The sequence below is a fragment of the Festucalex cinctus genome, chromosome 14 (genome assembly GCF_051991245.1).
Source record: "Festucalex cinctus isolate MCC-2025b chromosome 14, RoL_Fcin_1.0, whole genome shotgun sequence".
In the NCBI taxonomy this organism is placed as follows: Eukaryota; Metazoa; Chordata; class Actinopteri; order Syngnathiformes; family Syngnathidae; genus Festucalex; species Festucalex cinctus.
Genome location: NC_135424.1, coordinates 25,372,270 through 25,387,500, shown reverse-complemented (window position 1 = coordinate 25,387,500; position 15,231 = coordinate 25,372,270). Strand labels below are relative to the sequence as shown.

The window sequence follows — 15,231 nt, the reverse complement described above, 5'->3', positions numbered from 1 at the left end:
TACCGATTAATCCCGATACGAATTTACAAGTCTATATATATATATATATATATATAAAAACATGTTCTCGTCAAAAAAAAAAAGAATATCCTCAAAAAATTGAATAATTTCTGTAATTCCATTCAAAAAGTCAAATTTTCATAGATTCTAGATTCAGGGCCCACAACTTAAGCGATTTCAGGTTCAGGTATTTATTTATGTTTGCATTATTTGGCCTCATAAAACCCATGAAAAACAGGATGTCAAAAAATTTGAATAATGTGAAGAAATCACCATGCATACTTGCCAGTCTTTTGAATGGGGAAAAAAAAGATGGATGGATTTTCCAAACGATATGTGAATCTTCAATAGTTGGTTGGAATCCCTTTGCCTTAATCAGTACCTTGATGCACTGCGGCTTTTTTGATGCATGCTGCCAGCTCTTTATTTTTGGGGGTGGTGGCCCTCCTTCCTTTTGACAGTACTGTATTGTGGCCCTTGTTTTCCTCTTGTAGTCCCAACACCCAGAAGTGTTATTTGTGAAAAAATGAAGGTTGAATGGGAAGAAAAGTCAAATATTTTCTTTACATTCTCTGCACCCCCACTAGTCCATCCATTTGTAGAATATGAATTAAGCAGAAAAATCCATCTCAGGGGGCTGCCATTTGCTATTGGCTGAAATTGACATCACAGTTCCTGAGGGCTCAGTTTGCGAACGTGATGCTTTACTGGGTTTGTTCGTAACCTGTTAAAAATGTCAAAGGTGTAATTTCAGACAATTAACTCGCTTTCTTCATTACAGCCTGTCTCCTCCTCAAATGCCACTTCAGAAGCTGCTTTTCTCTGCCACACTTACCCAAAATCCAGAGAAATTGCAGCAGCTGGGCCTCCACCAACCAAGACTGTTCAGCTCTGTCAACACTACCAGTTCCCATAAATATCCTCAACCAACTGTTGACTCCCATAAACCTGAGCAGTTTGACTTCCCACAAAGTCTGACGGTTAGTTTTGTGTGAATGGAGGGGTCATGGATTCTTATACTGTATGTCACTGATTCATAAATGACTGTTTGGATATTTTGTAGGAGTTTTATGTACCTTGTACACTCGGAAAAAAACCTCTCATTCTCCTCCACTTCATCCTGCGCATTAAGCTCAGACCCATTCTTTGTTTTGTTAACTCCAGAATGACAGCTCACAGGTGAGAGACAAACACTATTTTACCTATCAGTACCAGTTTTAAGTGTCAATACGATTTAGTATGTTTCCATTTGTTTTACTCAGACTTTACCTGCTGATACGTCTCTTTGGTGGCATTCAAGTAGCAGAGTTCTCCTCCCGACTGTCTCCCAAAGAAAGAAAGAAGAAGCTGAAGGAATTTGAACAGGGAAAGATCCACCTGTAAGAATGCTAGGAACGTAACGATTCGCTCAAGCCCGATTCAGTTCACTTTTCGATTTTCAGTCACGACATTTGATTCAATTTATTTTTCAATATATATATTAATTTTATTTTTTTACAAAATGACTCATTTGATAACCAAAATGTGTGTTTATTTTAACATCTACATTTTGTTCTTGCTACAAAAATAAGCTTTTTGTAACTTTATTTAAAAAAAAAAAATAAAAAAAAAATAAAAAAAATGAACTAATAATGTTGATTAGCTACATTTTCGTCTTATCAGTGTTCACATTGGCAGCTTTGTGCAGCGAGACAGATTCAGAGTTCATTCTTTTACTTTTTTCCTTCACAAAGACTAAACATATATCTGTTCATCTGTTCAACAAATGTAACAATGAATGCCTCTACTGGACTAACAAGACACTACATCAGCGACACGTATTTCACTGCGAGTGGAATTAATCTGATACAGCGGCCATAGGCGATAAACACACAGACGATACATTGCCTCAGCTACTTAAAAAACTTAAACTTAAATTAAATTGATTACTGAACTGACAAAGATCGAACCGAGATTTACTTTTGTCTACAACAGTGGTGTCAAACACAAGGCCCGCGGGCCGGATCAGGCCCGCAAAGGGGTGTAATCCGGCCCACGAGATGATTTTGTAAAGTAAAAAAATAAATAAATAATAATAATAATTTAAATGTCGGAATAATTAATCAGTCGGCCACAATCAAAACATATAAAATTTGTAATTTCATAAGCAGTCCTCAGATGAGCAATGCAACTTGTACGGGGGAATCATCCTGGATGTCATTATTTTACACACAACTTAAAAGTTACGGTTCGTTTAATAATAATAATTATTATTATTATTATTATTATTATTATTATTATTATTATTATTATTATTATTTTTATTATTATTATTATTATTATTATTATTATATTATGGCGGCACGGTGATCGAGTGGTTAGCACGTCCGCCTCCCAGTTCTGAGGACTCCGGTTGGAGTCCAGGCTCCGGCCTTCCTGGGTGGAGTTTACATGTTCTCCCCGTGCCTGCGTGGGTCTTCTCCGGGTACTCCGGTCTCCTCCCACATTCCAAAGACATGCATGGCAGGTTAATTGGGCGCTCCAAATTGTCCCTAGGTGTGTTTGTGAGTGTGGATGGTTGTTCGTCTCTGTGTACCCTGCGATTGGCTGGCAACCAGTCCAGGGTGTCCCCCGCCTACTGCCCAGAGTCAGCTGAGATAGGCGCCAGCATCCCCCGTGACCCTTGTGAGGAATAAGCGGTCAAGAAGATGGATGGATTATTATTATTATTATTATTATTATTATTATTTTATTCATAGACCAACAAACTTGTTAAATACGACACAAATTCAATTGCTGGTAACACAAATAGATATGACAAGGATTAACGTCCTTATGACGTCATTAACTGCGCCACACAATGTATTCTGGGAACAATATATATATGCAAAACATATATATAGATTTAACACGTCCGGACTCGGTGTTGGCACGTTCCATTTACGTTTGTATTATTTTTTGGAACAATATGATTACAGTTGAGCTCCGTAATTTAGGGCTGGCACATAAATAGCGAAAATCTGCGTATAATTGACGGCAATCGTTTTTAAGTTATACAGTCTTCCCTCGCTATAACGCGGTTCACTTTTCGCGGTCTCGCTGTATCGCGGATTTTTTTTAAGTGCAATTTTGCATATTTTTTTACAGTAATATACCCATTTTATAAAATTTATGAAGGTTTAAACATTGTCAATGTTTGAACAAGAGAGAAATGGGAGAACATGTAAATGCCTCAATGAGAAAAGTGTATAAATTGTGCGGTCGGGGATTTTTGAGCCTTAAAACATTTATAAGAGTTGTAAAACATAAAGCTAACTACTTCGCGGATTTCATTTATTGCGGGTATTTTTTGGAACCTAACCCAAGCGGAAAATAAGGGAACACTGTATACCGTTATTTTTCCCGATGCGGCCCACTTGGTAATATATTTTCCCCTGAGCTAACATGAGTTTGACACCCCTGGTCTACAAAGACCCGCTACTAGGAACAATACCGGTGTCGGTACCAGATGTGATCGGGCTGCAAGATTGTATCAGGTCGCCTTGCAGATGACGTCATGCTACAGGATTGTCCAGAAATTGTCCATTTACCATTGTTCAAAATAACTAAATTTATGGACAAAAATTGTAAAAACGTAAATAAACCTAAAAATATAAAATCATGATACTTTAAAAGTGAAAAAAAAAAAATAGATTGAAGCGCCTTTGAGCTTGCAGGTGATGTCAGTACAGCAGCGCTAACGAAGTTAGCTTCGGTTTGGTTTCGTTTTTAGCTGGTCACAAATCAATCACAATAACACAAAACAGTCTTAATGATAATAGGAACACATTAACAATCTAAACTGACGATATTTGTCACATCTGAAACAATTATTTTGTGTATTTATCATTTAGTCAATCTTATTTTATTATTCATTCAATATATTTTGCGTTTATATTTGTAGGTTTATTTATGTTTTTTACAATTTCAGTTCGTACATTTTGTTATTTAAATTACATCTTTCTTTCCAATGCTTGACGTCAACTGGATAATTTCCAGCCAATCCTGCAGCGGGATGCTTTCGGTTGGGCGACCCTGATACGATCTGGCAGCCTGATCATATCTAGTACCGACACCGGATTCCCGTAAAACGTGTCCGTGCGTGAAAAAGTGCGCAAGGCTTAGCAGTTTACATTGCGTTTTAAGCAGTTTAAATAGATATTATAATGAATATTCATTTTTGATGTATTGTTACATCCCTAATATATATATATATATATATATATATATATATATATATATATATATATATATATATATATATATATATATATATATATATATATGAATCCAGTCGACCTTTTTTATTTCCTGCCTGTTACGGATGAAAAGTGATTAAACTCTCCTAAAAGCTGAGCGTTTTGGCTCAATGGCTAAAATAGTGTACTATCCATGTGATTCCAGCCTGTATAACAGTTTTAAGGCTGATCTACAGTTCTACTGTATTATAGATTACAGGATATTAAAATAAAAGCAAATGAATACTGAATATCAAAGGTTTTTCCTCTACTACAATTACAGGTTAAAACTTACTAAATACTTTGACATGTAGTCTTGTAAGCAGTCAACATGACAACATAATTCGGCCATACAAGTGCAATATAAACATATTATGCATTATACGGTAAATGAGTAAAAATTCAGATTATAACAACAAATATATACATATACAAATATATGACTTTACGTTTTGTTTTTGTTTTTTTGTTTTTTTATGAATAAATCAATAGGCAGTGCAACGTCTAAGTGCAGCGCTGCCTGGTCAATGGGTTGTGGAATCAAAAACAGCCACTAACTATGGCCAGCAGGTGGCAGCATTCTATCTCGTTTCAATTTTGCTCAAGGATGAAATGGAAAATTTTCAAGCATGATGTGAATGATCAAAGCCTTTATCACACAACCAAATTGACAGTGCGGCACAAAATCAAAAATATTTGTGTGAAAGTCACCTTGAAAGATGAGTTAAAATGCTTGAAATGGGCTGGCACTGTGAGGGTTTTTTTTTTTTTGGATAACGTGTGGCAGTCAAAGAGTTAATATGAAAAGAATGCACTGAGCTGTCCCCATTGTCTCACAAATGCAATTATGCCATGTTCTAGTTAAAGAAAAATGATCAACACAAATCAGTCACACTTGTTTTTTGTTTTTTTATGTACAGTACATATTTTAAAATTTATTTAGTTTTATTCAATTGTTATGAAATTACTGTATCAATAACTAAATGTAAAACCATATTTAAATTAGGAAAAAAGAAGTCGATTTTATTGAAAATTTAGATGTAAATTGAGGTATAAAATGTGAGGTTAATGTGCGATTAATCGTCAGTTCAGTATTGAAGTCATGTGATCGACTGACACCTATAATTTAAATAGACAAACTACTTCTCAATTTACAGCTATGGGCTTCTCTTTATGTGTGGTGGTGTTTTATTTTTTACTAACCCCCCCCCCCCCCCCCCCCCCCCCCCCCGCCTGTATTTTGCCATTTTGTGTTTGTTTTGTAAACAGTGGGACGTTTCTATGGAAAGACAGTGTTTATACCCCTACAGCCAATCACAGAGCGGGGGGTGGCGTGTCGCAAACGGGGCCAGGCGAATTTGTCGGCTGCGTGACGTCACTCCCGCGGCAATTTGACAGCACGCATGCACGGATTTTTTTTTTCACTCACTCACTCACTCACAGAAGCTTACATGTGTAAATGAATGAGTGGAAAAAAAAATCAGTGCGTGCTGTCAAGTTGTTGCCGGGGTGACGTCACACAGCCAACAAATTCGCCCAGCACCGTTTGCGACCCCCCCTCTGCGATTGGCTGGAGGGGTGTGTATGTATGTATATGCTGAGCACTCGCTACATAATGTACTGTATATACAAAATAATAAAACTTGTGATATCCAGTCAGTAAAATCACACATGCTAAAGTTAAGGGTAGACAAAATTATACCTGCTTATATATGATGTAACAGTTTCCGATTTAAAAAATAAAATAACAGCGCATGTATTACAAGCGGCCGCACCTCACCAATTAAATGACGACGAGTATGATGAGCAATAATCCCCCTCCTTACCATATACACTCATTGGCCAACACATGAGGTACAAATTCTAATTTGGAACTAACCATCTTCCATTGGCATTTGAAGGTTGATCAGCACCGATGCAGCTGCCAGAGGCATTGACATATCGGCGGTCAAATATGTTGTGAACTATGATGCGCCGCAGTACATCAGGACATACATTCACAGGTGAGCTCTCGTATCAGTTCGGATTCAAAAGATGCTGACACCTTCTAAATATAATTGTGGGAATGCTTCAGCATTCCCACATATGTTATTGTGATTTTTATTCTCCACACTTTTTTGCCGCCAAACAACTCACACATAATACTTCCAATTTACATTGTTCAAATTTCAACTAGCTTCAATAATTTACAGGGTATATATCGTCTGATTGCACATTACTTACAGTATTTGCACAGTTTAACATTTAATATCAACTTTTCCCAATTCATTTTCAATGGGATATTGAAACTTTTTGAACATTTTCTAAGTATCGCTTTCCACTCCCACTTCCATATATATAACTTATCATCATTAACAGATGTCTGATACTGCTTGGTGGCACAGTTGGTAAAGTGCATTGTCCAGTAACGAGGAGGTTATAATTTCACAACTTATTGCTCAATTTGCTTTCAGCATTCCCACGCAATTTCTAGAAATTGCACTTGGTGTAGTTCTCTATGTAATTGTTATATTTAGTTTCATCCATGAATGGTGGTTTAAACATTTTCTTGTTTCAGAATTGGAAGAACTGCAAGAGCTGGGAAAACTGGCCTGGCGTTCACATTTCTGCTTGGAGTACAGGTCGAACACATCTTCATTATGTATAATTCACATAAAGTTAAGGATATTAACCTTTTGAGGGAAATTCCAGAATGAATCGAAAGCCCACTGAATTACGAACATTGTTGAATGTTGAATTTGCAAAATATGAGGATTAGGGGTGCACCGATCACAATTTGTTGGCCGATCACCGATCTTTACAATAGCCTGACCTGCCGATCCCGATTTTTGCCGATCCCGATTCCCCCCCCCACCCCCCCCTCATAACCAAGAGCATACACTTTAAATGTTCCTTTTTTTAATTGGAAAACACTGAGCAATACCTGAGCAAGGTAAAACATGTTTCAACACATTAACTCTTTCAATCCCACGCATTTTCTGACAAGGTAACTCCAGAATCCCACCAGATTTCGCATATTTTCACCCATTTTCAATGCTTATTAGAATATTGTGTGCTATGACTAAATAGACATGGTGGGTGTCGTTTGAAAGATTGGGGTCTCCTCTTTCATTAGAACAAAAAGTATGATTCTACCTTATTCTGTTCTTTAGTAATCATCATTTGAAAATGGCTTGATTTGACATAATTCAAGAATCTCGGGCAAAATAAGGAGAAATGAAGCTTTTTGTGAAATGATGCATTTTCTGCAAAACAGTGACTTTTACAGTAATATTTTTTGGTTTAGTGACATCTCAAATATCTCAACAATCCTTGCCTTCCATAAAACATGAAAAAAAAAAAAAATGAAAATGTGTTTTTGATAGCAAAATAAGGATTTATTTACATATCTGATATCGTGTGTAAACAGCAATATTTTCACATTTCACAAACTATTTACAAAATGTTGATCATTTACAGGAATGTTTGTGCATGTGTGTGGGCGTGCGTGTGAGTGCTCGTGAGTGCTCGTGTGTGCGTGCTCGTGCGTGCTCGTGCGTGTGCGCTATTTACGTACTATACAGGGAAATAACAGCTCCATTTTCACATTTGATAAACTATTTACAAATTTGGGGTTATTTACAAAATATGCATGCATGAGTGCGTGCATGGGTTTTGTTTTGAAACCCAATAGTGTCTTTTGTGTGATCGCGTATGAAGCTTTCTTCTGCGTTCAAGGGGGACACGGCAAGATGTTCACACGCTTGTGCCTCTGCCAGTGTAGTAGCTGCTTCTGTAAATTACAGAAAATACTGTGATCAAGATGTAATTTTTATTATTGTTGCAAGGTATTGTGATTTTTTTTTTTACCTTTCGGTCGCACTGCGTGTGACTGCGAAGGGGCCATGTGTACGCTGCCCCAACTGTAATCGAATGTTGTGCAACATGCGTTAGTTAGTACGAGGTTACAGACATTGCACATACAGTATACAGAAGCATGTCTGTGAATATTCTCGTCCATCCAAGTCATTTCATCCCTGTCACATTCAATATACTGAACTAGTACAATTGTGATCACTCGATTTACAGAATGCTAAACGTTAGCTTACCTCCGGGGCTTCCAGGAGCTTTCGGGGATAAATCGCTGCTGCTGCTACCTTCGCCACACTTGAATTGATCTGTTCAACTGGTGAAGGCGGCTCGAGTTCGCCAAATTCGTCACGGATTCCTCGTCAGATGACGTGGACTGGTCAGAGATACGACGATGCAAACTTTCACTCCGTGTCTCAGAGAACGCCGGAGGCGGTGGCTTCTGAAGTGGGCGCCCGTGACGTTTTTGTCGCTTTTCACACTCTCTTATACAGAATCCGGCTCCTTGATCTTTCTATTCGTCATCTCTTGACCGATCGTGACAAACGCTCTGCTCAAAAGCGTGAGCTTTTGTTTTTAGCGGCCTCCGGTTAGCCGCCGTTAGCACTCGTCTTTTCTCCCCCAGCCACCGGCCCCCACCACTCCACAACACTCCGCCTCTACTAGGAAATCACATCCTTCTCGTGTAAAGAGACCATCACTGCCATCAAGAAGGCACAGTTCGTCACTACAGTGCTTCACGGGCTAAATATTCAGAGGGAAACTGCCCAAGAGTCTCATCCACCCATTCATAAAAAAAAAAAACACGTTTGACGAACTAGTTCGTCTTCGGGTGACGCCCACCGGGTGTCACATGACGAACTAGTTCGTCGGCGGATTGCAAAGAGTTAAGTAGTTCTCTCAAATATAAATGAAATAAAAATAATAATAATAATAAACGTGTGCAATAGGTTACACTGAAGACCTGTTTTGAGAGTAAAAAAAAAAAAAGTGCACGGCGGTATAAGTAAAGTGTCCTTCCTGAGTATTATTTCCTTGTAGTGCAAAACGAATAAATGTCTAAATGCAGATGTGTCACAATCTCGATATAAAATATCCATCCAAAAATATCTTGCACCAACTTATAGGATCAAAATCTCCTAAAGTAAAGCATTCTATAAAAAAATAAAAAATAAAAAAATGTGTCTATCCACTGCGTAGTAAGACTCAACATCGACATTAATTAAGCTAACGTCAGAAGTCCAGATATCTGTTGTAAAGCTGAGTGTCTTTGCATCGGCTCCAAGCAGGCTGTGAGTGTGGCTCCAAACTTTTTTAAAACAACTCCGGTAATGCAACTTCTAAAAAGTATTTTCGACTTGGCAAATCATATCATGGGCTCAAGTGCTGCATCAGGTTTCTGAAGCCCCGGTCCTCCACAACCGAAAAAGGCTGATCATCTAATGCCATGAACTCCATTATTTTTCTCGTGGAAGCTTTGCTCCTTTCGCTGCTCATCAGAGGCAACAGCGGTCCATTCTCTGGATCCTTGTTCACGCTAGCTTTAGCTAAGTTAGCCTTAGCTTGGTTGCTAACTTCAAACGCCGCATACTCAGCAGTGTGGTGGGTCCTTAAATGGCGAATGAGGTTTGTTGTATTGAATGCCTTGCGTGCAGTCCCACCACGACTTATTTCGACATTGCACGAATTACAAATTGGGATCCTGTGCTCGTTTACTTTTACCTTGAAATACTGTCAAACTGTTGACATACTGCTGCTGCTGTTTGTACTGTGCGGTGCGCATTTGAACACGTGACCTAGCGAGCGGGTGTATGTCTCAGCAGAAGAGGGCAATGGCTGACTTTTTCAGACTTACGCAAGAGAGATGTGATCGGTGGACAAGATCGAATTTATTTTGAGTGATCGATCGATCGTCGATCGCCCAAAATTAAGGAAATCGAGGCCGATCGATCGGCCGACCGATTGATCGGTGCACCCCTAATGAGGATGTCACCCCTCTCATTTTACGACATATTTACGGCGTGTTTGCAATGTAAAGCGACATTTGAGACAATGCACAAATTAACCTAAAATTTGAGTCAAACTGACCCACACAACAGATTAAAATGATTACTTTTCATTTCCTTTTTATTCAAAGATATAATTATTGGACATTTTTGTCCAATCACTCTTTGCTGTGATGCGTTTGCATGCAAACAACACGCCCCTGTTCATTTTGGACGTATTTCCTGTGTGCTATAAAAATGAGTATGGCGTTGTCAAGCATTGCCAAAATTTAGATATCACTCCATCTCAGGTTTCATATTATTATTTCTTTGAGATTGAAAGGGAAAACGACATTTAGTTGCAAAAGTGACTGCAGCGCAACATACAGCCAACTACTGGTCCATTCATTACTGTGGCAAGAATGAAAACCAGGGGTGTCAAAATAACGTTATCTCAGGGGCCGCATGGAGGAAAATATATTACCAAGTGGGCCACATCAGTAAAATAATGGTATATAACTTAAACACGATTGCCGTCATTTATACGCGGATTTTCATGGACCAGCCCTAAATTACGGAGCTCAACTGTAATCATATTGTTCCGAAAAATAACACAAATGCAAATGGAACGCGGCAACGCTTTACCGGTATACGTTCCGGACGTGTTACATGTACCTGTTTTGCATATATATTGTTCCCAGAATGCATCGTGTGGCGCAGTTAATAACGTTAAAAGGAAACTAATCCTTACTAGGAATTGAATTTTTTTCATATTTAACACGTTTGTCGGTCTATGATTTAAAAAATACAAATAAAATAATAATAATTTTCAAAAAAAACAACGCAAAACATAAAAACATAAAGCACCATGGAGCTGAATTTTATTGATATCTCTGCTTCAAAGACAACTGGTAACTCATTTTGAGTTTGCCAAAACAAAACAGTCATGTTTAAAAATGCAACAAAAAACATTTTGGGGGAGAGCGCAAAGAAAACAGTAAAGAATGCCCACACTGGCGACTGCCATGTCGCCATGATGTAACTTCTATGAACACAAGGTTGCGCGCATTATGTCGTCACAAATATGCAACAACTACCGTAGGAGAGGGGCAGGGTTGACAATTTGGTCACAACTTGAGCCACAAATTACAACCACAACAGTTGGAACAACGTGACAAGTCCATTACTATCGGCGGATTTCTTAATTATCTGGTTTATCTGTATGATGTCAAATTGGTCGATAATTGCCGATAATCATTGGCCACCGATATTATCATTGCGTCACACAAACACCTCCGCCACGATAAGTTGTCTGCTCAGGTAGGAGATTGTCCAAACAACTGGCTGGAACAAAATTTTTTCTGTTGTCCCCTCAGGAAAAGAACTTCCTTCAGATGGTGACTGAAGCAGGGAGTCTGGGGATCCAAAAGCAGATCATTAAACCTGAAAACCTGAAGAGTATGGAAAGCCGATATGAACAAACGCTGCAGGAGCTTGCTGCTGTCATTAAGGTAGTGTTCCTGAATGGTAATGGCTTCCTTTCAAATGAGTGACTTTACAGTACACTGGATGTACAAAGTATACACAGAAAAGATTCAACCAAGATAAACAATTTACAAAGTAATACAATCTTAATTTAAAGTGCAACTATAGGCATTTTTTCCACCGACAAGTCCAGGAACTTTGAGTTCTGGGTAAAGGGAGTTCTTGGTTGTAAAAGTTCAGCAGGGAATTTAGCATTGTGTTTCCACAACGGCTTCGAGTTCTCTGTAATTAATTCAGTAAAAAGTAAGTAAAAAAAAAAAAAAGACCTGAAGGACAAATTGAAGGACTTTACGAAGGCCCAAAACAAGGATTTGAAGGACTTGAACATAGGACTGAAAGGACAAGGTCTGAAGGAAGAACTGAAGGATTTGCAAAAGATCTGAAACAAGGACTCAATGAAGGACTTGAAGAAGTAAAAGAAGGCCTGAAACAAGGACTTAAGGATTTAAATGGCCTTAAGTTGATTGATTGATTGATTGAGTCCAGCCGATGTAAAAACAATGCCCCCAAATTTGACCAATCAGCCGTGGCCATTGCAGCCCGCCCCCTCAAAGTTCCTGCCTGGTTCAGCAAGACCCTGCTGCTGAGATAGTACTTGGATGGCCCCTGGGAAATTTAATTACCCTGGAAATTGTTGTTGGTGTAAAAACGCACAAACTGAATTTTACCAAGGTAAACTGAAAAGTTCAAAAAGTTTGGGCGGTGGAAAAATGCCTTATATAGTCCCTTTTATGAGACCAGACAGGCCTGGAAGATTGTACAGATTCCATCCATTTTCTTAACCACTTGTTTTCATATACCTCCTGCAATGTACTCGCGTAGCCCAGTGGGTACTGCTTTAGCGGGTTTGTCAGGCAACACAAACTCTCTAAGGACAATGGTGTCTGACATTGAAACGAACACTAGAGAAAGATGATCAGTTGTAGTCAGTACTCAGCCCACGCGGTTCACTTTTCTCAGCCTTGCTGTTTCGCAGATTTCTTTTTTTTTTTTTTCTTTTTTTTTTTTTTTTTTTTTTTTAGTCCAATTTTACATGCATTTAATTTACAGTAATGTACCTATTTTATCAAGTTTATTAAGGTTTGAACATTGAGAATGTTTAAACAAGAGAGAAATGTAATCAAATGTAAATGCCTTGGTGAAAAAATGTGTATAAACTGTGTGGTGAGAGGTTTTCAAGCTTTAAAATAATGATAATAAATGTAAAACATAAACCTAATTACTTTGCAGATTTCATTTATTGCGGGTAATTTTTAGAACCAAAACCCAGTGAAAAATGAGGGAACAGCAAGTTTTTCTCCATAGGAATTGTCCTTGTGCCACTGTTTGCTCACCAGTATATTACTTTATATTTTTGCAGGAGGAAAACGCGAACTAAAGACGATGCCCTGTTTCGTGAGCTGTCAGAAGATCAATTCATGAATGGATAATGGTGTTTTTATTGTTACTATACTATTAAAAAGTACAATACATTTTGTGTATTAATGTTTATTTTTTGTTTTTTAGTTTTATAGCTTTGCCAATTATATATTATCGGTATTCACATTCTCATATTGTAAATACATGAGATGAAGACTGCTCAGATTTGAATTGAAGGACTTTGTTAAACAAGACTAAGTGCAATTTCTGCAAAAATTGCATAATAAATGCTGAAAGCTGAATGCTAAGGAAAATAAATTCTGTGAAAATTACAAAATAATTAACTATTAATTACTAGTAATAGTTGTAGAAACAGTAGTATTACTAGTAAATATTAAGTAGTAAGTTGTAGTTAAATCACAAATACAAACCCATCCATCCATTCTCGGTCAGTAACCAGCAGTAGTCACCTACCATAAATTACTGGGGGGTTTTTTGTTTTTGTTTTTTTCAAGTAGCGAGCTGGCTGCCTGCAAACAGAAAAATAAATAAAAACGCCATAAACAGTGGCTGGCCTGACATAGCTACTCTTGCACAGCGCGCAAGGCAGCAACAGTGTATGGCGAAAAATTTGCGATTTTAAAGTCGCCATACATGATAACAGAAAAATGGGTCTTTAGCGCACCCTACATAGGTTTAGTGGATCCCTGTCCAGCCTACGACCTACAAAAAAAAAAAAAAAAAGTCTGTTGGTGCCATATGCTAAACCTAAGAGGCAATACCACAGAGGCGGGAATTCAAATTTTGCATTTCAAAATATTTACTTAATGAAGGATTCCTGGTTGTATGTTTCACCTAGAGTTACCAAAATTTGAAGACGTATGTAACAGACCTCGAGGTACAAAAAAAACAACCTCTTTTTGATCCATATGCTTGTTATGTGCTGGGGTTGGATCCCAAAAACGCAGACACAAATAAGATCTTAACTATTTACTCACATCGAGAGGCGTGGAACAAACCTGACTAGACGAGAAACAAGGAGAGTTGCACTGAGGAACAGAGGTTATAATCCGACAAAAACACACTTCTCAGACATGCTTATATAGACTACGAATCAATCTGATTGGCTGTGGCTCGACGTAGGTAACAGGACTGACATGGTATTATCTGATTCGCTGTTGACCAGATAAAGAGATTAAAGATTCCTGACATAGCTTCTGTCATCACAAAGTATCTTACCAGTTGAAACTAGATGCTGGTTACATCAGTTCAAAACAGACACTTGACCTCACTGTCATGACCCAAACATAACCCTTATATGGCCCAAACAACCCTTGCAGGACACTAGCCATGACAGTAAACATAACCCTTGCATGACCCTAGTCATGACAGTAAACAACCCTTGCATGACCCTAGTCACAACAGCAAGCATAACATAACTCTTACATGACCTTAGTCATGACAATAAGCATAACCCTTGCATGACCCTAGTCATGACAGTACCCCCCCACCCCCCCTTCAAAGGACGCCTCCTGGCCGACTCCTATGTTTAGACAGGAAGCAGGGAAGCCAGCCATAAAGTCCACTGATACATGTGACCACGGACGTGATGGAATGGGTACAGGTCGTCGCAATCCTGCTGGAGGTCGACCAAGACGCCATACGAGCGAGTCCCAGCCGGGCCGAGCAGGAGGGCGTCCAGGACACCAGACGAAGGGTGAAGGCAGCCGCAGAACCTACGCTGCCAGACGGGGAGCAGAGGACGGCCGCAGGGGATGCGCCGTTGGAACAGGAGCAGGTGGCGTCCACTTGTCGAGCGCCGCCGGAACGAGAGCGAGAGCTTGAGAGGGCGGCACCTGTGCCCTGACGAGAGAATTATTCTTTTTCTTTATATTCTTCTTCTCCGCAAACGATCTCATTTTTGAGATACTAAACGGGAACGAAAACTCACCAAACTTTACACACACATCGGGCCTGGCGAAAAATGTGATATTTTAAAGTCTCCATGCATGATAACTGGAAAATAGGTCATTAGCACCCCCTACGTAGGTTTATCTGATCCCTGTCCTGCTATGATTGTCCTAGGGCTACGAAAATTGTGCAGCACCTGAAACACGTCCAGATGAGCAAATAAGTCTGTACCCTAAAATTAACGGGAAGTGAGGTATGAGTATTTGAATGTCCAATTTTGGCCCATTTTGCACATTCACAGGGGTCAAACTTTTGCCCCCTTCTCC

The 15,231-nt window shown here is 38.9% G+C and overlaps 1 protein-coding gene across 4 annotated transcripts in view; it reads left to right on the top strand.

The window, feature by feature from the left end:
* ddx51 (DEAD (Asp-Glu-Ala-Asp) box polypeptide 51) overlaps positions 1 to 13,107 on the top strand; it is a 27,272-nt gene extending 14,165 nt beyond the window's left edge. For all 4 annotated transcript variants that reach the window (XM_077495636.1, XM_077495635.1, XM_077495634.1 and 1 more), the window contains 7 exons: positions 782 to 980; positions 1,064 to 1,179; positions 1,263 to 1,379; positions 6,158 to 6,259; positions 6,814 to 6,877; positions 11,467 to 11,601; positions 12,996 to 13,107. In XM_077495636.1, coding sequence (XP_077351762.1) covers positions 782 to 980; positions 1,064 to 1,179; positions 1,263 to 1,379; positions 6,158 to 6,259; positions 6,814 to 6,877; positions 11,467 to 11,601; positions 12,996 to 13,013 — 751 coding nt within the window. In that variant the 3' untranslated portion in view covers positions 13,014 to 13,107. The remainder of the gene's footprint in view (positions 1 to 781; positions 981 to 1,063; positions 1,180 to 1,262; positions 1,380 to 6,157; positions 6,260 to 6,813; positions 6,878 to 11,466; positions 11,602 to 12,995) is intronic.
* Positions 13,108 to 15,231: the final 2,124 nt, after the last annotated feature.